A 23564-nucleotide genomic window follows, 5' to 3' on the forward strand; every position below is an offset into this window, starting at 1 on the left:
TAAAAAATTATGGACCAAACGTTACAGTGTGGTTAAAACAGATGAATAGTAAGTAGTACCATCAAACCTCGATTCTCAAACGGCTCCATTTTCGAACGTTTCAGCTCCCGAATGCCAAAAACCCGGAAGTAAATGCTTCGGTTTTTGAATGTTTTTCAGAACCCAAACATCCAAAGCGGCTTCTGCTTGAGTGCAAGAAGCTCTTGCAACCAATTGGAAGCCGTGTCCCGGTTGTTTAACATTTTGGAAGTGGAACGGTCTTCCGGAACGGGTTACGTTCATTAATCGAGGTTTGACTGTAAGTGCTGTCATTAAAAATCTACCCAAATGCTAGTGAACCAAGGGTTTACTATTGGGGTGGTAAATCTGTAGTCCTCCAAATGTTTTTGGGATGCCCATCACTCCTGACTGTTGGCCATCCTGGATGAGGCTGATGTGAATGAAGTCCAACAACCTCTGAAAGACTGCAGCTTCCTCATTCCTGCTTTAGGAGATTAGGAGGTGCTTTCCTATGTCAGTCACCCTGCTTTTGTCACACCTCTGGTGTTTGCTGGCATGTCTGAAGAAATATTATGAACAGAAATACAACTGTTCCAAAAAAGGTACTTAAAAATCACCCTAAGGTATACACTGTTGTATTTATTTAGTACTACAATTGCATAATTTGGGGGGGTTAGGGTTAAGGGAAGAAAGTTGGAGCACAGATGTGAAGTAGTTTGTACTCTGTGCACACATATTATTCCTGCATACTATGAAATAGTAACACTAAAATCTTCACAGCAACATAAAAGGTAGAAATGTTTCTGCAACATCCTTCTTGTAGTGTTTCAGAAACAAACTGGGACTGGGAGATACTTTGCAACAGTTCTCACATTTTACAATTGTGTAATTAACAGACTCATTATTTCCCCCAAGGTTAGGGTCTCCCCTAGTTAATATGTTCTGTAAGAAAATATTGAAATCAACACATGGAAGCCATTACCCAACACAATGAATGAAATGAAAAAAAATACGTACTCATGCATTAAGCTAACTTTAAAACTAGAGAATTTAACCAGTAAGGAAAGTTTTCATAACATTTGAAATATACAGGACTTTACTAACCACCACAAAATCAGAACTAAGAAACTTCTTAAACAGTTTTTAACCAACTGGCTCTAGTATATTGAAAATACTATGGTACACATGTTACATTTTCTCAGCTTTCAGTCAAGATGAAGGTATTGGGAATGAACTTTTGAATGATTCATTTTCTTGCTCTGGCCCCTCTACTCTTTTAACAAAACCCCGACACTATGGTCTGCCATTTTATCTGTACCAAGTACACCATGGTTATCAAGCCAGCATTCACTCCTAACCTAGGATGCGAAACCACATGAAATGTACATTTCTAGTTTTCTCCCCAAACTTACATTTTCATGTTTCATATGTTTAAGCAGACGTAGTTCACGGTAGGTCCTTTTGGCATGGATGATGGACTGAAATGGTCTGGACAATTTCTTCACAGCCACTCGCAGGCCAGTTTTAGCATCAAAGGCTGAGCTAAAAAATAATAGTTAAAAAAAAGCATTAAATATGCCTATTAAGACTAAAATAGGATCCCCCCCCCCATGAAAATGATTCAATAGGTATCTTGTTTCACTGAATGAATATAACTTTGTGCCCAAGAAGAAATAAGTCACAAGTTTAAGTTGTAAGAGCAGGCAGGAAAACAAAGGTGAAGGTGCTTACAAGTTTTAGAATGAATCATTGGAAGTTTTAAGAATGTATTGATGAGTTTGGGAATTGCAGCTGGATTTATAAAGGAAGAATGACAATTTTTGCAATCATTTAGTGACTCACAGCAAGAGATATAGCAATGACTTCCTGTAACTTCAAACATTTCAACCTTAACAGAATATTGTGACATTTCAGAAGCTAGTGCTCGCTGTGTCCAGGTCACAGCATTAGCAGACACATGATGGATGTCTCCAAGCAAGTTTTTTGTAGAAATAAGGCACTGAATACCTAGGATCTCTAGTAGTAAGTGAATTTTCAGGTGATGTTAGCCAATAGCTTTACAGGGATGATAACTTGAAGGTGGTATGGTACAGAGGTCACTGCCTATGGAATACATTTTGCAGATTTTTTTGGCATTCCAAGTTTTACCATCAGAAAGCCAGACTACTCCTCACCCTAAAACACATACATACACACATACATAAAACATATACACACATACAAGCAATGTGGTTACAACAGCATACTTTGGTGCCATTGTCATGGGCACCTGTCTATACCTGGGACAATTGTGGAATATTTTCTAAAGTTTATTTGTTTTTCTTAGTGTGAAAACTAGGTACTTGGATACATATCAAGTCTTTTTTAAAAAAGGGGAGTGGAGCATTAGGCAAAACTTGCCTGATAAATGAAGTTGATTAGGTTTGCAATTCACTGACTTGTGTTAAATTACTGGAAATACCTACAGATACAAATGATGCAAAATGCCTTTCTGCAAAGATGCACGGATACATCCACACTAGCAGGAAGCAGGAAGCCACTCGTACTTCTCAATTGACTCTAGACTAGTATGGATTTGCTTTTAAATAATTTATGTTTGGTACCTGATCATAATATGGAATTGATGAGGCATTTTTAGTATGCTTCTACTGAAGCATTGTTTTAAAGAACAAGTTCCCTTTTAATTTACCCTGTCAATATGGCACTGCCCTGCACCTTGCCTTACCACAGAACACATGTTGCAAGAGCCAGGAAAAATGTTTAGTTGCAAACAAAACTCCACTTCTGCTTTTTATTCCCTTTTTTGCATCTAAATCAAGTTTTCCCTGACAAAAATATTGTGAGCAGAGACTTAAATGATCTGAAATCAGGGTAGGGATAAGGCATGATGAAAACAGTAGAAAGATATGTTAATTTTTCTGAAGATCTCAAACAAGTGCCACACATTTTAACAAAAATGTAATGATTTGTGATAGTTACTAAGTTACAGAGAAGTGCAAACCACCATCCTTCAGATCAGAACACATACATTTGACATATCTAACAATTCAGTCAGAAATTATTTGGATGTTTTAACAGAAGCAGTGTGGAAAAATGGGAAATGCTGGTATTTTTTCTTGGTGATATTAGTATGATCTACAAAGGTCCGTAAGACACAAGTTGCCCCCAATAATTCCTTATCTGGACCTAGCTAGCTGTAGAGAGGAACAAGTGAAAGCAATATAAACTTAGAAGATGAAGTCTGAAAATAATTACTGGGTGGTGGTAGTGGGCCATAACAAATGAGAAATTCCTTCCTATAATGCAAGCTCAGGGGGCTAGGTAAGCAGCTTCATCCTCACTTATACCATGAAAGTGAATGGTACATTATAGAGAATACAGATAGCTGTCCCTCACTGAAGTATGGGAGTTTCAGGAAGACTTGCAAGGGTTTCAGTGTATACCCACTATGTGTAGTGCTCTAAGCAGCCTGAAACAGAAGCTTTATATGAGCCCAGGTCTCTAATGATGAGAAAAAAAGCACAACTTTTTTACTTTTCCAGCCCACCCAAAACTTTCCCCTGCTGTATTTTATAGCTATACAGTATAGTGATTCTGATTAAAGGGAAAAGAATAACCATAAATAGTGTAGAGCGGTTGGTACTTTCTGACCTAATATCACATACCTAACCCTAATTTATCCTCCTCCAGCATACCTGCAATAAACTGTTAGTGGTCTGAGTAAGCCAATTCTTATCCCCCACCTCACACATACATTTTCTGATAAATCTTGCCAAACACCTCAAGAGCTCACAAAACTTTGCTGGGCTGTTTGTAAATATATTAGCATTAGCATTATTATTATTAAATTTATATACTTCTGTGTGCCTAAGTAGGCCACTACTTTAATTCTCCATTTTGCTTCCAAAATTAATGGGCACTCAACCACCTGAGCCTGATATTAGAGGGAATGGAGATATATGTGTATTTACTTAATGGATACAAGGCACAAAACTTGATTCTTAGTGACAAAAAAAAAGAGGGCAGTGGAATTACCATTAATTATTCTGCAAACTGATCACTACAATAACTAGATGTATCAGCAGTAATAACTAGCAAAAAGGCTAAGGTCTTTCAAAACTCTGCAGTATACATTCCTATCCTACCACGGCAATGGTGTAATGAACCACACCTGCCTATCAGAGTCATCAATGAATGCAAATTTCTGAGGCCACCAGGATCTATGTTGTAGGTGTTTAAAAAACAAAATTTCATTGCTTTCTCCTATGAGACCTTGTCTCATGATATTGTTCTTACCTGACAAAACACAAGCAAGTGAAATATTGTTTCAAACGAGACATGAAATAATAAAACAGTTTAGATCAAGAAATGTTTTTGTAGGAAAAAATGGAGAACAAGAACAAGTTTTGTTTAAAGCAGTAAATGGGCTTAATATCTACAATTAAAAGAACGGTGCTATGTTGCTGCAGAAGAACACAAATACAGAGTCTGAGTCTTTGTTTTCAGTTATCGCATGAGCCAGTTTGCTCCTCCAAAGTCAAGAACAAACTTTTGCTACAAATCATAGTGTTTGTCTGGAAGGAAATAAACTACAACCCTTGGTTTGGACATAATGTTAAGCCAGAGACTGGGCTAGCAGAGAGGAACAAAGTGGCTCAGACTGGTACTTTCACTGCAAACCATTCACTAGTTTACTGTGCCATATAAATAAGGTAAATATATACATGTAACTCTAGCTAAACTATCACAGATGGCTGGTAGTCTGATAAGTACAATTCAAGTATTTGTTACCAAAGAAGTTATGACTACCTTGAACTTGCAATGGTTATGTTGTTTCATATATAAAAATACTTACATCTCTTAGCCAGAATGACTAAACCGCTTCTGGCGCAATGGGACACTGTGACAAGTCCCAGAGCGCACAGAAACACTGTTTACCTTCCCGCTGCAGTGGTACCTATTTATCTACTTGCAATGGCATGCTTTCGAACTGCTGGGTTAGCAGAAGCTGGAACAGAGCAATGGGAGCTCATCCCGTTGCACAGATTCGAACCGCTGACCTTCTGATTGGCAAACCCAAGAGGCTTAGTGGTTCTGTAGCCAAGACAACATCCATTTATTGTTGGATTCTTGAGTAAGTTTCTATGCTTTGTCCTGGCAGTCTAACTGTAATACATATTTTGCTGTGAGGAATGTGGTAGTGAAGTCATACATCTATGGATAGCGCCTATGACATCACGAGGAGGTGAATCACAAATTCCTCTCCTGCCAATCTCTGATACCCCTCGCCAGCTGTTTTTAATTCAGCAGCTTTGCACTCAACCTCTTCAGTACACATCTTCCCCACTTGCAAGTAAACTCTTATTCCCTACTCTCATTCCCAGCAAGATCAGTGTAAGAAACTGGGGGAGATCCAAGTTCATGGTTTTTATTGAGATACCAGCCTATCCTACCTCACAGACTTGTGAGAATAAAGAAGGGTGGGTGGGGGAAGAAACTATGTACATAACCCTTAGTGTCTTCAAGGAGTGCTGGAATAAAAATGCAAAAAATTATAAGACTAATTAATTGTGCAGTGTTGAGAATATTGCTTTATGTTTTCAAGATTCTGCTAAAAAACCAAACCTCATTAAACACCCAACAGTTCGCAAGCCAAATGCAACTAAAATAATCAAGAAGTCATTTCCTACCAAAGCCAATAATCTTGGCACCACAAAGCAAAATAAAGGGTCGTGCATAAGATGCTTAACATAATGCCTTTTGAAAACTAGAGAACTTGAAGAAAGCCACTGTTTGGTGCACATTTTGATTGTTTCTGGAGACATTGCTCAACTGTGCGAGTTGTGCGTTCCCAAATAAGTAGGGAATGAGTTCATAGCGGTTACGGGAATAAGTGACGGAGATCAAGGCACTGCAGCAGACGGAGCGACAAGTACATCAAACGCCTCTACTACTTCTGCTGCTAACTTGCACTGCCCCAGCATTACGGTGCAAGAGAACCAAACAGGCAACGCTTTTTCTTTTAGTACTTGCAACCGAGAGCCGGTCCCTCGGAATCACAGGATCTAACCGACTTCCTTTTGCAAGGAGGACTGGGTGTGGACATAGGCGAGATCCGCCGCCTTCTAAGGCCGCTTTCAGGATCTCCCAGCTAATCAATCATCCCATTCAGAATGACAGGCCTTCGTGGCGGCTGCTGTCCCGTACGCACGAAGGGCTGCGGGGCCGCGGGGGGGGGGGGGAGAGATAAAGGAGCGGCAGTAACCCAGGATAGCGGCAGTAACTTACCAGACGGAGCCGTAAGCCCCGGAGCCCACCGGAGAGAGGTTCTGGTAACGCTCAGGCACTTCCCAGACCGTCTTGTTCAGCTCCTGCCGGTAGAACTTGGGCCGCTCTTGGGTCATCTCGACCCCGAGCCCGCCCCACCCAGCGCGGCCGGGAGTGGGGGGGGGACCCTCGAGCAGAACCGTTGGCTCCTCCCCCTTCGGAGAAAGGGGGTTTCCTGCTCCGAGGGTAAAGAGGTCGCTCGCGCCCAGCGGCCGCCTCAGTTACTGGCCTCGTGTCGCCGCCGCCGCCGCCGACACCCCAACCCCGCCCCGCGGCCGGAGGGGAAGGCCAGGCCAAGCGGGGCTCTTCTGCCTCCCGCCGTCTGTCGGGTCGCAACCCCGCGGCCTCCTGCACAGGCCCGAGTCAGGGAGCCTAACAGGTGGGCGCGAGGGGTCCCCCTGAGCAGAGCAGAGCTTGCACTGGGGAGGGGGGCGGCAAAGTCAAGCAGCAACGCCGAGGAGGAGGAGGAGCTGCTGCTACTGCTGCCGCCGCCTGACTTCTCCCGACCTCTTCCTAAGTCCCCGTTTGCAGAGGTCTCGCGAGACCCACGGCGCGGAAAGAGCTTTGAGGCGATGCCCCAATATGGAACCCAGCTCCAGCGCCCTATGATGAGCGCAACACCCAGAAAGAGGGGAACGTCTCGCGAGATCTGGAAGGAGGCGAGAAGGAAAGAGGAGGAGGAGGAGGAAGGGTGGAGCGTGATGCCGGCCAGGGTTTAAGGCTTCCAGGTGCTGCTGCTTAAGGCAGCGGGAACCTGGACAGGTGCATTCTCGGAAGGAAGGCTCACACCCGCCACCTTGTGACTTCCTCCTCCCGTTCTTTCTGTGCCCCCGGGGAAGAAGCGCGTTAGCTGTTTTGTGCTTGCAGTTGTACATAATGTTCGCTAACAAATAATCGTTGGAATGCAATTCTCTCTAGTCCTTGGCTAGTAAATTGTGGTAGCTAACAACACAGTCTTCCTTGTTATTGGTTAATGCGGGATGAGGAGCTCATGGGCTGCATTCCCCTCTTGGACCAACTTCTGGGGGCCATTTTCGTGGTGCAGCAATGGACGTAAATTTTACCTTCGTACTGTTTCTACACACGCCCCCCTTTCCCCTGACAAGCCAGATAAATTAGCTATGACTGCTGATCCTTTCTTGTTTAGATTCCTAAGCCTCACGTTTCTGAGTTTTATTGGCATAAATCCATTTTTTGCTTCACTTTGCAGGACTGTCCAATCTTTCCAATCAGAAAGCTATTTGTCACTATCTGCAGTGACAAGCTAGGTTGCTTTCATTCACCATCCAGATGCAACGTTGCTTGTTGCACGTACGCAGCACCAGTTGCCTTTCCTGTTTCTTGCAAAGAGAACTGGTAGCACCCGACTGTTGGCTTCTAACCATTGTTGAGGATAACGTGTACACTAAATTCATTTTTTAATAAGCTGCATACATTAAAATAACTTATAACAGTTCCCACTTAGTAAGCCACGCATTCGTACAAAGTCATGTAAATTGTAAAAAAAAAGTTTAATTCGAGAATTTGAACGTTAACTTTAGCTGCTGCGAGTCATCGCGCAACCTGGTGGCGCAAAGGGTCCGTAGCAGAACGCATCCCTCCCTCCCATGCTGGCTACGCGTGAAGCTGGAAAACCCGCCCGGATCCAGAACGCGTGGCGGGCACGTCACAATCCCATCTCCGGCGACAGCACACGCAGTTACTTGTATACGCGCTAGGCCACTTTTTACGCCGCCCCCACCTCCCTTGGCCCTAGTTAAATCCGGCGAAGCCCCGGGGAAGTGAGCGGTGGGCTGGGACACCGCGAGGCGCATGCGGTCCGCCCATGGGACAAGGGGAGGCGGGCGAGGGGCCTGACGCGCGGCTCCGGCTCCTGCCTGTCACGCAGAGCAGGGGGCGGCGCCGCACGCGTTTGGAAGAGCCAGGGGGAGTGGCCTTCCCCGGGAGCCCCAGCTCGGGAGGAAGTGACAGCAGCAGCAGCGGCGGCGGCGAGGAGATCTGGTGGCGCGCGCAACGGCGCGCGAAGATACCCGTCGTACGCACGCGCCGACCGGCTCGCCCGCGGCCAGCGCAGGCGCAGGAAATATCCTTGGAGCGCACGCGCGGGGGGTCGCGGGGGCTGCTGTCTCTAGCCGCCATGGAGCGGAAAGGTGAGTGCGCTTGGCCCCGCCGCCTCCCCGCCAACCTCACCCCTCCCCGCTGCCCCCCTCGCCCGCCGCCCTCGGCCCCTCGGCTCTTCTAGTCAGGCTTCAGCTTTTTGGGTCTTGGCGGCTCGCTTCCTCCGCGTCCCTGGTTGTTGACCCAATTCACACGAGATCGGGCGTCGGTTTCCTTTTGTCAGGTCCCGCTGTTATTCGCAGAGTTCTTCTCACGAATCCTAACTGCCAGTCTTCGGGTATCCTGGCAAATGTCCGGCCCTTGGGCTTCCCTTCCTCGGCCTCCACCCCGCTACCCAGTATGAGATAAAAGAGGGTGACATAATTGCCTGTCTCCTCCAGTAACGTGTTTGGGGATTTTTTTTTAATATTGTAAATATGGGTACAATGAGTCTATTATGAGCACGTGTCTCACGAATCTGGTTTGTTCTTGGATTAATGCTCCTTCTAGGGAAGAGGGGGTTAATCTGAGAACAAAATAAAACCGGATAGGTTTGATGATGCGAATAATGGGCCCTTCTTTTTCACCCTGAACAAAAGCTTACTGACTCTTGCCCCACCCCTTCTTCTTCTTCTTCCCTCTGTTTCTTCCTAGTTCTAGCATTGCAAGCCCGGAAGAAGCGGACTAAAGCCAAGAAGGAAAAAGCCCAGAAAAAGTAAGTGTGGGCCTATTGCCTTAAACAGAGTGGAATGGTGTCCTGGACAGTGACAATAATTTCCTGAAATGATGTGCAGAAGCCAGCCTTGGTTGCATGGTAATGAGAAATCCTCCAGATTTTCCAATTCTAAGTGACTCTTTACATCCTGAGGGTAGCCTCAGTGTTAAAAGCGCATAAACTCACATGAGTGATATACCCTCTTCTGCATCTTGTGCATATTTTAAGTGGGCACCATTAAATTTGTCTCTGGGTGCCTATCAGCTTGCTGGTAATATTCTCGTCTCCTTTTCCAAGGATAATATTTTAATCTAAAATAGTAGATAAACTTAATGGATCAAATATGTCATTTATTTATATACATTTTAAACTGTAGTAGGGTGAAATCCAAGCCCTGGGCGCTGTCCAACAGGGCCACTGCAGCATCTGCAGCCTTGCAGCACATACTGGCTGGCAATCAGGCCTGCTGCTGTCACATGATAGCTGTAAGGCTTGCTCAGTCCTCTGTCTTGAATGTCTGCCATCCCAGAAAGTCCCCCTCCTCACCAGCAGCAATTCTGCCCACAAGTTTAGCAGGCAAAATGGGAAACCACACTGGCAGAGCGATTCCGATGTCACTCTGCAGGCAGAGGCTGGCAGGGCTGGGGGAAGCAAGATCTCTGCTTAATCGAGCCCCCCAGCCTGGTGCAAGCAGAATTTGAATTGTAACCTTGAGATTTACATTTATATTGTATAGCAAGCCGTTCTGGCTAGCCCTGGATTTCAAGTGTTATTTGCATAGTCATAATAAGCTGTTCTGGACTTGTAGATCCAAGAAGCTTGAAACATGTTCAAAATGGTGCACTAACTTCTGAACATCTAAGATTGCCCGTAAATTCAGCAAACTAAAATGCAATAGACATGTGTTCTCTGTGTAGTTTAATACTGTAATAAGAGTATTTAATAATCCCACTCAAACTGAAGGGTGGAACTTACTTCAAACATTTCAGATATCACATAGAAGAGGGAAGTCTTCTCTTTTTTACCCTGTTACTATAACTCAAAGAGATTTGACCATAGCGTACTCTATGTAGCTGCTGTAGACTGACTTTGGTGGACTAAATTGATAGGCCAGCTCTTTGAAATTTTACTGAGAAGTCCCACTGAAATCAGTTAAGTGTGGATAAGATTGTGTTCTGTGTGTGTTAAGCGGCAAGTGGTTTCAGATTAAGAAAATGGAGCCAGAGAATGTGCATTATTTAGTGAGAGTAATTATCGGAGTTGATAGTGCTCTCTGAAAGTTCTTTAAGCCTGGAATATTAAGGAAAGTAATCCCTTGTTTAAGCACTAGCCAAGTACCCATATGCAAGCAGGAGTTACATGTGGGAAAGTGAGAGGAGTAAAAGTTTTTGCAAGCTAGTAACTTGAGGTGGAGGGGAAGGATTATTTACAAGACTCAAGTAAGCCCCGTTTAAGTGAGACTTCTGAGTAAAATTGCAAAGGATTGTACTGCACAGTCACTGGAAGCTTACATTCGTAGATGCCATCAGATGCCATTAAATGCTCTAATAATTCCCCCCCCCCCATTGACTTTGAAATAGGGCTGAATTGAACCCCTTTGTCTGCATTTTCAAATGGTTATTAGTTGTTGTCGTTGTCATTAATTTGTACCCCACCAATCTGACTGGGTTGCCCCTGGTTTGTCATGTCCTGCCCTTCATGATTCATATTTCTCCAGTTCTCATGCAGTGCACAAAAAACTCCCAAATCTGGCATCTCTGACTGGAGAATAGCAATAATGAACTACTGCTTTGTAGATGATCCTAGTTTCAGTTGCTGGAATCTGCAGTTAAATTAACTCAGGTAGCAATAGTGGGGGAAATATTTGCCTCTGAGCAATTGGAAAACTAGATAGAGCTAGGCTAGGTGCGCCAATATTCTGACTTGGTGTCAAGTGGCTTCGTTTATTCACCTACCCTATGCCTCTTCTCATCCATTGTTCACTTCACTAATTTTTGTCCATGTAGCATTTCTGTCACTTCTGAACAGTCAAGGCATTTTTTGTGTCTAAAATCATGCTTTCTGAAATCATGCTGTGATTGCAAAGTTTTAATAGTTGTAGCATTGTTTTCAGTGTAGTCTCTTGTCTCAAATATTTTACTCTATTTAGATTGAATCCATAGTGATAACCCACTGCATGAAGGTTTACTGCAAAGTTGTGGCAAGCTAGTAATATTCAGAGATTTAATCCCAAATTTCCCAAGCTCGCTCTTCTATGTTTTCGAAGCTGTCATGCACTGTGGAAGCCTTCTAGTAAAAATTAAAAGAGTTGGCCAACAGTTAACTTAATTATACAACCCCAAACCGTTATTTACAAATTCATATAGTGGCTTAAGTAGAGTGGTTATTATAACATGTTCAGCCAAGGTAGCTTCCCATTTAATGCTAGTGCTCTGAGAGAGTTCCTTTTTTTTAATTGCTTGTAGAAAAGAACAATAAAAAATGTTCTGTTCTTGTCAAAAAATAAGAACTTGACATCACAGAATCATAGAGTTGGAAGAGACCACAAGGGCCATCAAGTCCAACCCCCTGCCAAGCAGGAAACACCATCAGAGCACTCCTGACATATGGTTGTCAAGCGTCTGCTTAAAGACCTCCAAAGAAGGAGACTCCACCACACTCCTTGGCAGCAAATTCCACTGTCGAACAGCTCTTACTGTCAGGAAGTTCTTCCTAATGTTTAGGTGGAATCATCTTTCTTGTAGTTTGGATCCATTGCTCCGTGTCCGCTTCTCTGGAGCAGCAGAAAACAACCTTTCTCCCTCCTCTATGTGACATCCTTTTATATATTTGAACATGGCTATCATATCACCCCTTAACCTCCTCTTCTCCAGGCTAAACATGCCCAGCTCCCTTAGCCGTTCCTCATAAGGCATCGTTTCCAGGCCTTTGACCATTTTGGTTGCCCTCCTCTGGACATGTTCCACTTTGTCAGTGTCCTTCTTGAACTGTGGTGCCCAGAACATAAAGTTGTTTATTGCTGTTTCTGCAGCTAACATGTCTTGAATCTTCATATGTAATATGGCTAATACTCTGGCAGTTCTGAGAGCCTTAAAATAGCCATGGCTATCCTTTATCACAGAGGAAGAGAAGCGGTAGAATTTTGCTGTAACAAAGTTAGGCTTAGGACACAATATATAATGAAATGCTCAAAGCCCCATTTCTCCTGAGCTGTGGTATGTGTGGAAGAAGTATAACAGGATCTGTGCATGTTTCCCATGCCTTCCTTTTTCATTCTTCCCCACTCCCAATTGATGCCCATCCATACACTTGAGTTGGTTGGCAGAAGAAATGGGTGTTTGAGCCCTAGGTGGATTTCTCCACTCAAAGCTGCTGCTTGTGTGATTTTGCCACTGAACTTGATGGATAGGCTTATTTCTTAACAGCAAACATACCGGTAAATTTAAAAGAACAGGCTTTAAATAATGCCTTCTTTTTTGGAATAATTTTGAGCAACAGCTATGTTACTATGTATACAAAGCTATCAGTGATTTATCAAAATATATTTTAAGTTTAAGAAACATTTAAATATACAATGTTGACTTGCGTATAATGGTGCAATAGATCACAAAAATGTTTCTAACCCACCTGTCTTCTGTCTTCTAAAAGCAGTAGTTTTTATCAGGCTTCCCTGCATAGAGGTAAGCCTTGCTCGTAACCAGGCAAATGGTTACCAACAAGCTGCATGTGGTATTTGACAGTCAAATATCAGATCTCTGCTAAAAGCCAATACACTTTAAAGAAAAGAAAGGGAGCATTCAAGTCAAGGCAGAGGTCAGCTATGGAGGTGATAAATGGCAATACATATAGAGTGCTTTCTGTGATTATAACCTGTGATCACTGCAAAATATGTGCTGCTTTCTGGCCATGGGTTTCCTTCTGATAACATTGGTGCTTATACGTAGAACTACTGTTTTATTGTGTGTGTACCCTGCGGGCCTCTTCACACACACACGTATGCTATGAATGTTTGAAAACATGTCTTCCATACACTTGTCAGTTGGGACCGGGTGAAGCTTCTTGACAAGTGTACTCTGAGTGGGAGCCTGGGCTTGCTGCTTTTTAATGTTTTCCAAGGTGGTGGTTTTACATACTACCTACACCTTTTAAAATATATTTAATGCATTTATAACCCACAGACCTAGTCAGTATGTCATCAGTACAGGTCCTACTGGTTGTGAGCATTAGTTGCCTGCATTAGCTAGAATGCATCAATGAAGGTTCATTTCCCTCCCAGAACGTTGGAAAACAAGCAGTTGTTCTTGCTGCTACCTCTGTGTATTTTTGTTAGTGTGGGTATGCAGCATTCCCCTTCTCTCAGTTAAAAAAAATGAGAGTGACACACCCTTCTTTGCAGGGTCACAAGGTTCCCCAAATCCCTGTACTTCAGGGCTTTGAGGAAATGTAGGTCTTTGGGGAGAAGGTCTGCAGAACAGTAGCAGCTGGTAACAAGTAAAGCTCTCACATTTCTCCAAACCCCAGATTTAATTATGATGGAGAGCACTGAGGAAGTGCTAAGGCTGTAGGTAATAAGGGAGATATCCACTTGCCCTCCCGTCTGTAGAGGAAAGAGTGCCTAGAGGTCTGTGAGTATGTGGCTATCAGGGACCTCCATGGAATTCTACTTTTTTGCATGTATAACTGTGAAAACAATATACATGACATTTCCTTATGAGCCATAGATATAGAATAAACTAAACCAATGCTGTTTCCCTTTAAGTAAATGCAGCCATTCTATATGCTGTGTCTAATTTTTTTTGCTCTCCACAACCATGAATTTGTCTTAACATTAATACACAGATCCATCTGTATATGTCTGCTCTGTGTTCTGTGCCATGTGTTCTGTTCTTTTGACATCGCTGGCACTACTGAATGAGTGGGAAAATATGTAGGAGTGTGAGGGCAAGACACTCCTGCAATACTGTTTTTCCTTCTTTGTTGTCTTGCTTCCTTTAGGCAGAGAGGCAAGGGCGAGATCCCTTAAACCCCAAATTCCTACTTGCTGGGAGTTAAATGCTCATGAATACAAGTGCTCTTTTCACCTCACCACCACCACCTTTGAAGAACATGCTGTCTTCACTCATAAATCAGCATGGTATCTAATGAAATGCTTGAATGTTCATTGTTTCACCTTGCGATGAGAAGCTACATGTTAATTGGCCTTTTTTAAAAAATCTGTTTCCTCTGAATTTCTGGCTAGAACAATTAATGGTTACAGACGGGTTGGGGGTGCATCACCTTATTTCTTTATGCGTTATTATTGTTCAAACACAGTTTGGTGGCATTCATCCTGAGAATGAATGCCTGAAGGAAGAAATGAACAAATTACTCTGGTATGTGTTCTCTGGTATAAGTAGAATAGATAAAATAGAACTACCCTATGGTTGTTTCTCAGTGATAGAAGTCATACAGTTTTATAGTTCTAAAGCTAGTGATTAATTGGCATGTTTTCTTTAAGAAAATAGAAAACCTTCTATTCACAGGTCTGTGGGAGAAGAAGCAAGAGTTTTTGCTTAATTATAACTTTTAAGAACAAGAACTTGACTGGTTTTTCTTCATAGAATATGAACCTTACTGCATTCTTCATACATTTAAATATGGGGAATGTAGGTTACAGTAAAGGACTAAGCATGCATATTGTTAGACAGTACAGTTGTACCTTGATTGCCAAACACCTTGGAACTCGTACGTTTTGGTTCCCCAATGAAAAAAATCCAGAAGTGAGTGTTCCAGTCTTTGAATGATTTTCGGAAGCTGAACATCTGGCGCAGCTTCCGATTGGCTGCAGGACGCTCCTGCAGCCAATCAGAAGCTGCTCCATGGTTTTCAAACAGTTCTGGGAGTTGAACGGACTCCCGGAACACATTCTGTTTGAGAACCAAGGTATGACTGTATGGTGTATATCTTGTGAAGACATAATCAGAAACCTACTTTATCTAGATTATTAAATGAAACAGTCAGTATGGCAATTCTGCTACCAGTTCTGCACCAGTGAACCCCATACAATTGAATGGGGCTTATGCATGAATAACTAGAATCAGAGTTACAGGCAGCCTTAGTTAAGGACTGTTGGTTATATGAATTGCATATGCAATCAAGTCTGGGATCCAAAAAGCATGCCCAGTAGATTTTTTGATTTTGAACAGCAAGCCTCATGCCATATAACAAACTGTGTTTGAAAGATCCTTTTAGTTTCAAAAGGCTTGTTGTGTAACATTGGCTAGGGGTTGGGAGAGTTGCCATTTGAGAATCTCAAGCCCCAGGTCCTCTTCAGTGAGTGGAACTAGTTATTTGATTCTTCAAAAGAAGTTCTATTGAGTACATGGATGTTTAATTCTGTGTAAATGCATATAGGATTCCAGTCTTTGGCTGTGTTTGCACCATCTAATTTTCATGGGAGGAAGTCTTTAGAGTTTGTCCCTCTTTTCCCTGGTTAAGTTCTTGTATCACTTTTTACTTGCATGCATTCTATGCCCACCCAGAGCAACTAAGGAATTACCTAAGAGTAACCGTTTGGTTTAGTTGCAAGCAGATTCACAAGCTGTAAAAGACTTCAGTCTGTTTTCTCACAGTAACTATAGTCGTACCTTGGAAGTCGAACTGAATCCGTTCCAGAAGTCCGTTCGACTTCCAAAATGTTCGGAAACCAAAGTGCGGCTTCTGATTGGCTGCAGGAAGCTCTTGCAGCCAATCGGAAGCCCTGTCAGACGTTCAGCTTCCAAAAATAGTTCGCAAACTGAAACAGTCGCTTCTGGATTTGCGGCGTTCAGGAGCCAAAACATTTGAGAACTGAGCTGTTTGAAAACCAAGGTACGACTATAGTACTTCTTTCTTTGCCTATCTGTTTGAGAAGAAAAGCTGCAGCAGGCTAACTGAAGCCAGGCAGATTCACTTGCAAGCAAGAGCTTCTGTTGTTCTCCTGAGTAGATCTGTTGGTAGAGGAGACAATGGCAGTGTACCTTGCAATACCTGGAATGTTACAGCACAAATTAGTGCTTATTTCATGAATGAGATGTGCAAGCTAGAACTTGAATGTGTTTGCAGGCGGAGCCGCTGACCACACTTATTCAGACTGTATTTCAGCTGCATCTTCATTTGTCTTGCTTCGTGTAGCTTTTTCTCTGCCTTTTCAGCTGTATACCGCTTTTTACATAGACAGATGCATTGCTGTTTGGCTTTCATAGCTCATCAGTTCAGTTAATCACTGAAATGCCAGCATGAACTGAAAGGCTAAATATGTTGCAGAAGTACCATACAATAGCCAAGAATGATACTGGCAATTGCCTCTGCAATTGTCCAGTTTGTTTAAGAACATATGAGATGAAGAAGCTTGTCTTGTTTAGGTTGGGATGCCTTTATGAAAATTGTCTCCCATCTTTTCCATAGAATTGTTTTGGGCAGAGCTAGAAAAATAATTGGCACCTACTGGCACAGAGAAGCTAATACTTTGAGCTCTTGTGCTCATACAGTATAATCAAGACTATGATACTCTTTTCTTTCAAAGTTCTGAAGGAAATTTATTATTGAACAGGAAACTCGTAGCTTCACTTCAGTTAGGCTACATAGTTAGTATATCTGGAAAGACTTTGGAAGTTGGTCAGCATCAAAAGAATAGGATGAGTTTTTGGTCATTCCAGAGCATGGCTAAATTTTTCAGGAAGCAAATTAGCTGAGAGCAATTCTCTTCAGTGATGCTGCAAGGCATTTACCTGCAATGCAGTGCTATGCATCTGCAGCTAGGTGGTGGAGGCAAATTCCTTTTCTCTCTTGCTTTTGCACAAAGCTTTGCTGTGTTCAGGAAGAACCAGCCCTCTGCTTGCAATTTATGTACCGCTATTACTTGCACCAGGGTGCCATTTAATTTTTGATGGCTCTTTCGAAAACTGTTGGCCCGACTTCAGAGATACCTTCATCAATGGGAGTCCGTGCTTCGTGCAGGTAAGCTTGCCTTTTACAGCATTTTTAAAAACCCAGATGGAAAAAAGGGAGTTTGACTGCCTCAATGAGGACTTCTCTGAATTCCGTTTAAGCTCATAAATCTTCCTGAGGACACTGATTCAATTGTCGTCCTCCCCTAGCATGTAATCTTACCAGATGCTTAGTTTAAGAACAAATCCAATGAAGTTAGGTTGTAAAAGCAATCAGATGTTCAGAAGCCCAAGGTGCTTGTTGGGGTGGATGTCTGCCAAATGTTCTGATATGTTAAAATGGATTCATTCAAGGCTTCTGTTAGCATTTGATGTGTTTCTAGCAGTGTAGCAGTTCTGACAGCTGTCTGTTTCTTATTCATTGAAATGCAGTCTCTGGAACTCTCACATCAGCCTTTTGTCCCTGCTTACAAGCTGACTTCTAAATGAATCAGAAGATGCTTTCAGGTTTCTCTTCTTAGTAACAAATTTGCTGAAATAAATCATTGTTTAGAATCAAATGATGTATTAAAATAAGGTCTTTGTACCTCCTATGCATATTTTGCCATCCTTGCCCATGCCTGTTTGGGGTGCATTTTAGGAGGGATACATTTTAGGAGGGTGGGGCAGGAGCAGTTGTGGGGATTGTATTGAGCATTTTTAAAAGATTTAATAGCAAAAGTACACATACTTTCCAAGAAACATTAGAAAGAAAATATTGCCTTTGAAAGGCAATCACATCTCTGCAGTGTTATGTGGTCTTTTTCACTTCCTGGCAAATAATAGTTCACTTTCATTTTGAAAGTATAAGGACTTTAAATAATTAATTGCAAAGATATTGAGCTCTCTGAGTCTTTGTAACATCACTCAGTGATAAGACATTCAGACTTCCTTTAGATAAAGGATCAGGATAGTTCTCAAAAGCTTTATGAAGGCTTTCTAGTAACTTCTTTGCTGCAGGAAGATTGTGCTTGTGGAAGAGATGTGTGATTGCAGAATATTCAGGGAATTTAAAACAGCGTTTTTGCCTGGAAAATTAGCTTTAAGGCTTACCCTAATTCCTTGTCGATGCATACCCTAGAACGTTCTGTCATTAAAAACCGATCTAGTAAACCTTAACAATTCAGTGTTCCCATAGTTATGACGTAATTAATGAAGAGATTTGCTGTGATGGGTGTGGCTTCTAGAGGGATCACATTGATTTCAACCTTATTCATTTCATCTCTAGGTTTGTGATTTATTGAGTAGCGTTATGATTTTTTAAAAACATTGTCTGCAGTTGTCTTAACTCTTGTTTAACATTTGATTTTGTGTTTTTTTTCCTGTATGTGCTCTGCTCGCATTAGGCTAACTGTGAATATTTACAACTTCTAATTTTTGCCAAAGAAAAGTGTAGGGAGTTTAAATAAATCTTCAAGAGATGAGTGTGTGGAGGGAACTGTCATTTTAGAATGTGTGTAAAATGTTCCAGAAGTGTACATGAGCACTCTTTGCAAGTATGCTGATTTATTTATTTTTGTTTGAACGTCCCTACACCAAACCCCACAATAGCAGTATTTCACGATTGTTTTGTGAAACCAGTTACTTTACAAAAGGTTTATTTGTTACTCTGCAAAATAACTGTTATGTGTTGTATATAATGGTGTCACATAGCAGTCAGTAAGAACAGAATGAAGAGGGAAGCAGTTTTTGGCTATTCCCCCTACCACCAGCAAACCGTGTGCCCACACAAAAATCTTCACCAGAGGGTCGGGGACCTTCAGAGCATTGATTTATGCCTTATGATCAGCTGAGCAACTCAGTATTTAACAAACAAAATCCAGGGAGTGACTAGATATAAGTATGTTTCTCTTGGTATTCAAATATAATATGTCATGGATCACTGTAGCAGTCAGTCTAAAACCTGACAACTACTAGTTGACAGCATGCAAGTTGTAGTTACATGCTTCTAGATATGCATGACTATTTTTCTTTCTGCTGAAAGATTGGGTTTTTCTTTCCTGCCACTCTTTACAGTAGCTTGAAATTCCTGTTTTTAGGGAGCCATAAAGATGGGTTTGTCCCACTACATGGAAGCACACTGAGTCACTTATAGGGCTGGAATTCATTTGGGTACCTGTAATAGGATGACTAAACTGAAGCCATTCTGAGGGGCTGTTTATAGAAAATAATTCAGAATCCTAAAATTTCCCTTCATCCTGAACACATCACCAAGCAGTTTTCACTGCAAGTCTTCTGTGAGCCACTGGCAGTTATTTTTAGCCTAAGGAGTATCCTACACTGCTGAAGCCTTCTGAATGCCTGTTATTTTGTATTAAAATATTTTTGAAAGCCAGTAATGAGGAAACCATGTGTATCTCCCTGGGGAGGAATTCCAAAGGTTGGGACCACCACTGAGAAAGCCCTGTTCCTAGAACCTACCTGCCTTATGACAGGCCAGAGAGCAGGGTCTTGGACTCTGATCTTGGGCAGATTCATACAGGTATAGATGGTCCTTCAGATAAATTAGGCTGCTAAAACTACTAGCCTGCTGAAATGTTTACTGTTCCATTGAGACACTGGCAGCCTGCATTTCCCTGCTGGCTGGAGAGGAACGGAAGCCCCTTCACAACCAACATGGAAATGAAAGTTCTTTAAAAAAACAAAAACAAAGAACCCTGCTATCAAGCAGACGTAAAACAAACCATTCCTCCACCATCCTGCTTGGTTTTCACACTGATCAGGGAGGGAGGTGCTTTCCTTCCTCCATGGTTGGCATGGAAACCAAGTGGACTGGGCAGAGGAGGGATGGAGAGATCCATCCTCTACCAGCTCACTCCCTTGCCAGTATGAAATTCCTGTTTGCTTATAGCTACAAGGTGAGTAGTTAATTACTAGCCTGAATTCTTGCTGCTATTACTCTCTGCCTGCCTCTCCCGCCTCTTGATTGGCATTTTTTGGAGAGGGTCAGTCATTTGGCCCAGCGCCCCCAGCTTAGGACATTCTGCTACAGACAAAATGCATCACAAAGCACAGCTGTACCTGGTAAAAGTGCAGTTGACTCCCTCCCCATGACTGAGCAAGGCAAATACTTGACATAATCATAGTGGGAGTGATTGGTGTACTGTTCAACATGATCCTCCATGAAGACAGCTCTAGACATTGGTGTGACTGGTATCTTTTGAAACTGTACTAATTTGAATGTTGGTACTTGCTGCACATGTGGAGCTGTCGGCACAAGTTGTATCTGCTGAGAGGGTTTGTTCCAACCAAAGTGAACTGAGATAGATGTGATGCATCTGCATTTCAGTTACTTCTTTAAAAATTAGGAATATTTCTTTTGCCTATCATTATCCAACCTCAAACTGCATTTTAGTCTTTGCATATTCTTTCTTCCTTTGCTCTAAGTACACACAATAAAAAGCTTACGGCTTACAAACTTACGATGTCTCCTAGGCCAGAAACCCAACATCGAGGCCCTGCTGCCCATTCAGAGAATGATCTTCCTGAACAAGAAGAGGAAATCCTGGGATCAGATGATGATGAGCAGGAAGATCCCAATGATTACTGCAAAGGTGAGAGGTTTTATTTTACAATTTGAGTATCATATTTTACAATTTGAGTATCGTGTGTTTACAACCTTAATTATTGGTTACAACCTTAAATATTAAGGTTGTGGTACGTCGTGTGTGTCAACCAGTAAGTGATTTTGCTTTGTAGATAGAAAAAGGAAAACATCTATGGGGACTTGATAGACTAATGCTTCTTCTTATAAGACCAGACATCTACCAGACTATGTCCTCCTTGTTTGTTTAGCATATCAAAGTTAATACATCAAGACATGTGCTTGCTTAAGGTATTTCTCAGTATTTTTATTCATTTAACTTTTTACTACTTCACCGGCTTTCCATTTAATATATGCTCCATATTTACAACTGAAATTAAAGTTAACATCAAAACTGCATAACAAACATCAGAAATAAAAACTTAATAACAAAAAATGGAACTTTAGGAGCCATAAAATTCATCAGGAAACCAGGAAATAAACAAAGCCTAATAGCTCATAAGCATGGCGAGTGAAAAGTAAAAACTATGTAGTTGTCTGGTAAGCCTCTCCAGCAGGTTGATGGGTGAGATTCCAAAGCAACATCATCCTCATAGAAAATGCCAGGGACAACACTGGATTAATCCATCTACCAATGCAGTGGTAGAATTTGGAATAAGTAGGGGGGAAATGTTCTGGTCAGAGGGAGACTGCATTCCCAAGGGTAGTTACTGTCTGCAATCCATAGTTTGCAGGAAGCTCAGTATAGGACCCCCAGTGTGTGCTAGAGAATACTGGGTGAAGCAATTCAATTTGTACTGGTACCTTTAGATACCTGCCGACACCTAGAGAAAGCTATTGGTTGCTCTTCAGGTGCTGAGATTGTGCTTCCTCTAATTACCATATAAATCCATACATTTTGGGTCCACTTGCTATATATAAAGCACTGACATAGTGTCATACAGGAATTGGCAAAGGACAGTCATTTCCTTCACTTAAATGCTCTATATTTACCTTCACATCACAGAATTCTCAGTGGCAAAATGTTGCAAACATGACTGTATCTCCCCAATCCTGGCTCTAGTGACCCAAACTGGTATACTTAGCATCCCGCTCAATGGAATAAACTGAATGAAAAACATGTCATGTCTCCATTGACTTCATTTTGTGTGGGTGTACTGTTTGCCCGGCATAGAAATTTAGCAGGCTGGCAGCAAAGGCATGGATCTCTCTGTCTTTCTGTTGCCAGCCAGCGTGTTCTATGCTAGACATGCAGGGGAGGGTGTCACCTGCTGTGCCTGTATATGAAAACATGGTAGACTGGTAGCAAGAGGGAATGAGCAGCCTGATGCAAACCCTCTTCCTTTTAATGCTGAACACGCAGGAGGGGGCTTACCCATTATCAGCTAGCTTGGAATGGCAGTGGGCTGTCAGAAGAGGGATGGAGTGTTCAGACTTCTGCCTCCTGTCAGTCTGCCTGGTTTCTTTGCTTGACAGAAGGAGGCAGTTTCCCCACCTCCCTGTCCAGCACAGAAAGGATGCTGGAGAAGGGAATGGGTGCTCAGCCCCTCATCCCCACCCCTGGAACCTCCTCCAACCCCAGCATAGAAATGCAGCAAGCTACCAGAGAAGGGTTGAAGCACTCCATCGATCCTCCAGCAGCCCAGTCACTTGCCTGGATGAAATTCCTTGTTGCCCATGGCGACCAGGCAAGTGTTTAAAAACAAGACTGCTTTGATAGTTCTTGCATTAGAGTCCTTGCATTATTTAATCCAATATAGTGATCCAGAAATATATTTTAAAAATTAATAACAAACTCCCCATGCTGAACAAACCAGGCTTCAAGGAAATACGTTCACCAAGCCATTTCTTAAAAGGTAGGATGTTGCCTGTTGCCCCTTTGTGTATACCTGAGAGTAAGCATCTTTTAATTTAATGGGATTTTTTTGTATCAATGTATGTGATGGCATGGTTAGCTTTCCTTCTTGTTAAAAAGCAGGTTCACACAATTGCAAACAGCACTTGATGCTGTTGTGAAGTATGTGTGTAGGTGTAACAAGTACAGCTCGGGGGCCTAAATGGAGGTGCTGCCCTCATGGATCACAGTGATGTACTGTAGGTGCCTGGCGTGAATATCAGAAAATGAATTGTTTTTGTGTGAAGTAGCTCCTGTTTGAGGTGGGCTGATTTGGGTTGGCTGATAATGCCGTTTAGGTGGTTAAGATGATGTGTGAACCTCTTCAGATATGCAACTTCCCACATGGTTGGACCCTTTGCAGTGGTGGCAAACCATAGCACAAAGTGGTGACAACCATACCACAATAGTGGTGGCAACCATAGCACAAAGGTAATGTGAGAAGGGGGCAAGAATGCATTGGCAGAATGGTGTGGGGGAGCTCTTTAATAGGAGCTCACATAGGTCATAATTTTTCTTAATCCAGCATTGCCAAGGTCAAGGGACAAGTCTCTAAGTCAGTAATTCAACGACAAACACCTTCATACATCAACTGGCAACCGATCCCACCATGCCCGTCTTCTCTCTAGATTGTTTTTGATAAATATTGAGTAAGCTCTTTGAACAAAGGCAGGACTTGAATGTATGCACCTCCATTGGCTTCTATTAATAAACTAGTGGTCAATTATGTATCTGGAGGCAATTTTAACATGAACAAGGGCAGGCAAACTGAAATTTAATTCAGACAAAATAGAGCTCCTGTGGGTGGGAAGTTGGTCTTCTCCAGAAAGAAGGTTCAATTGGCTCTGGATGTGGGGTTGCACTTTGCCTGCAAGTCCAAGGATGCGACCTGGGAATCCTCCTGAATTCAGTAGGTGACATCCAATTGAGAAAATACTTTTTTTTAAGATGGCTTACAAATGCGTTAAACAAAACATACGCATCTGTAGTAGCACATAGAATTGACATGTTCTCAGTATGACCTTAATACTGAGTAGATTA

The 23564-nt window shown here is 42.4% G+C and overlaps 2 protein-coding genes across 3 annotated transcripts in view; one reads left to right on the top strand and one right to left on the bottom strand.

Moving 5' to 3' along the window:
• MAPK14 (mitogen-activated protein kinase 14) overlaps positions 1 to 7096 on the bottom strand; it is a 32157-nt gene extending 25061 nt beyond the window's left edge. Inside the window, exons 1-2 of one of the 2 annotated variants that reach the window (XM_083745054.1) lie at positions 6289 to 7096; positions 1413 to 1542 (exon numbers count right to left, since the gene is read on the bottom strand). In XM_083745054.1, coding sequence (XP_083601180.1) covers positions 1413 to 1542; positions 6289 to 6404 — 246 coding nt within the window. In that variant the 5' untranslated portion in view covers positions 6405 to 7096. The remainder of the gene's footprint in view (positions 1 to 1412; positions 1543 to 6288) is intronic. The other variant, XM_083745053.1, reaches the window with a different exon arrangement.
• A 942-nt stretch (positions 7097 to 8038) lies between these two features.
• The window catches only part of SRPK1 (SRSF protein kinase 1), a 34855-nt gene continuing 19329 nt past the window's right edge, over positions 8039 to 23564 (top strand). Inside the window, exons 1-3 of the mRNA XM_083746075.1 lie at positions 8039 to 8477; positions 9079 to 9139; positions 20521 to 20639. Of these exons, the coding sequence (XP_083602201.1) occupies positions 8153 to 8477; positions 9079 to 9139; positions 20521 to 20639 (505 nt within the window). The 5' untranslated portion in view covers positions 8039 to 8152. The remainder of the gene's footprint in view (positions 8478 to 9078; positions 9140 to 20520; positions 20640 to 23564) is intronic.

The sequence above is a fragment of the Podarcis gaigeae genome (genome assembly GCF_964106915.1).
Source record: "Podarcis gaigeae genome assembly, chromosome: 6".
Lineage (NCBI taxonomy): Eukaryota > Metazoa > Chordata > Lepidosauria > Squamata > Lacertidae > Podarcis > Podarcis gaigeae.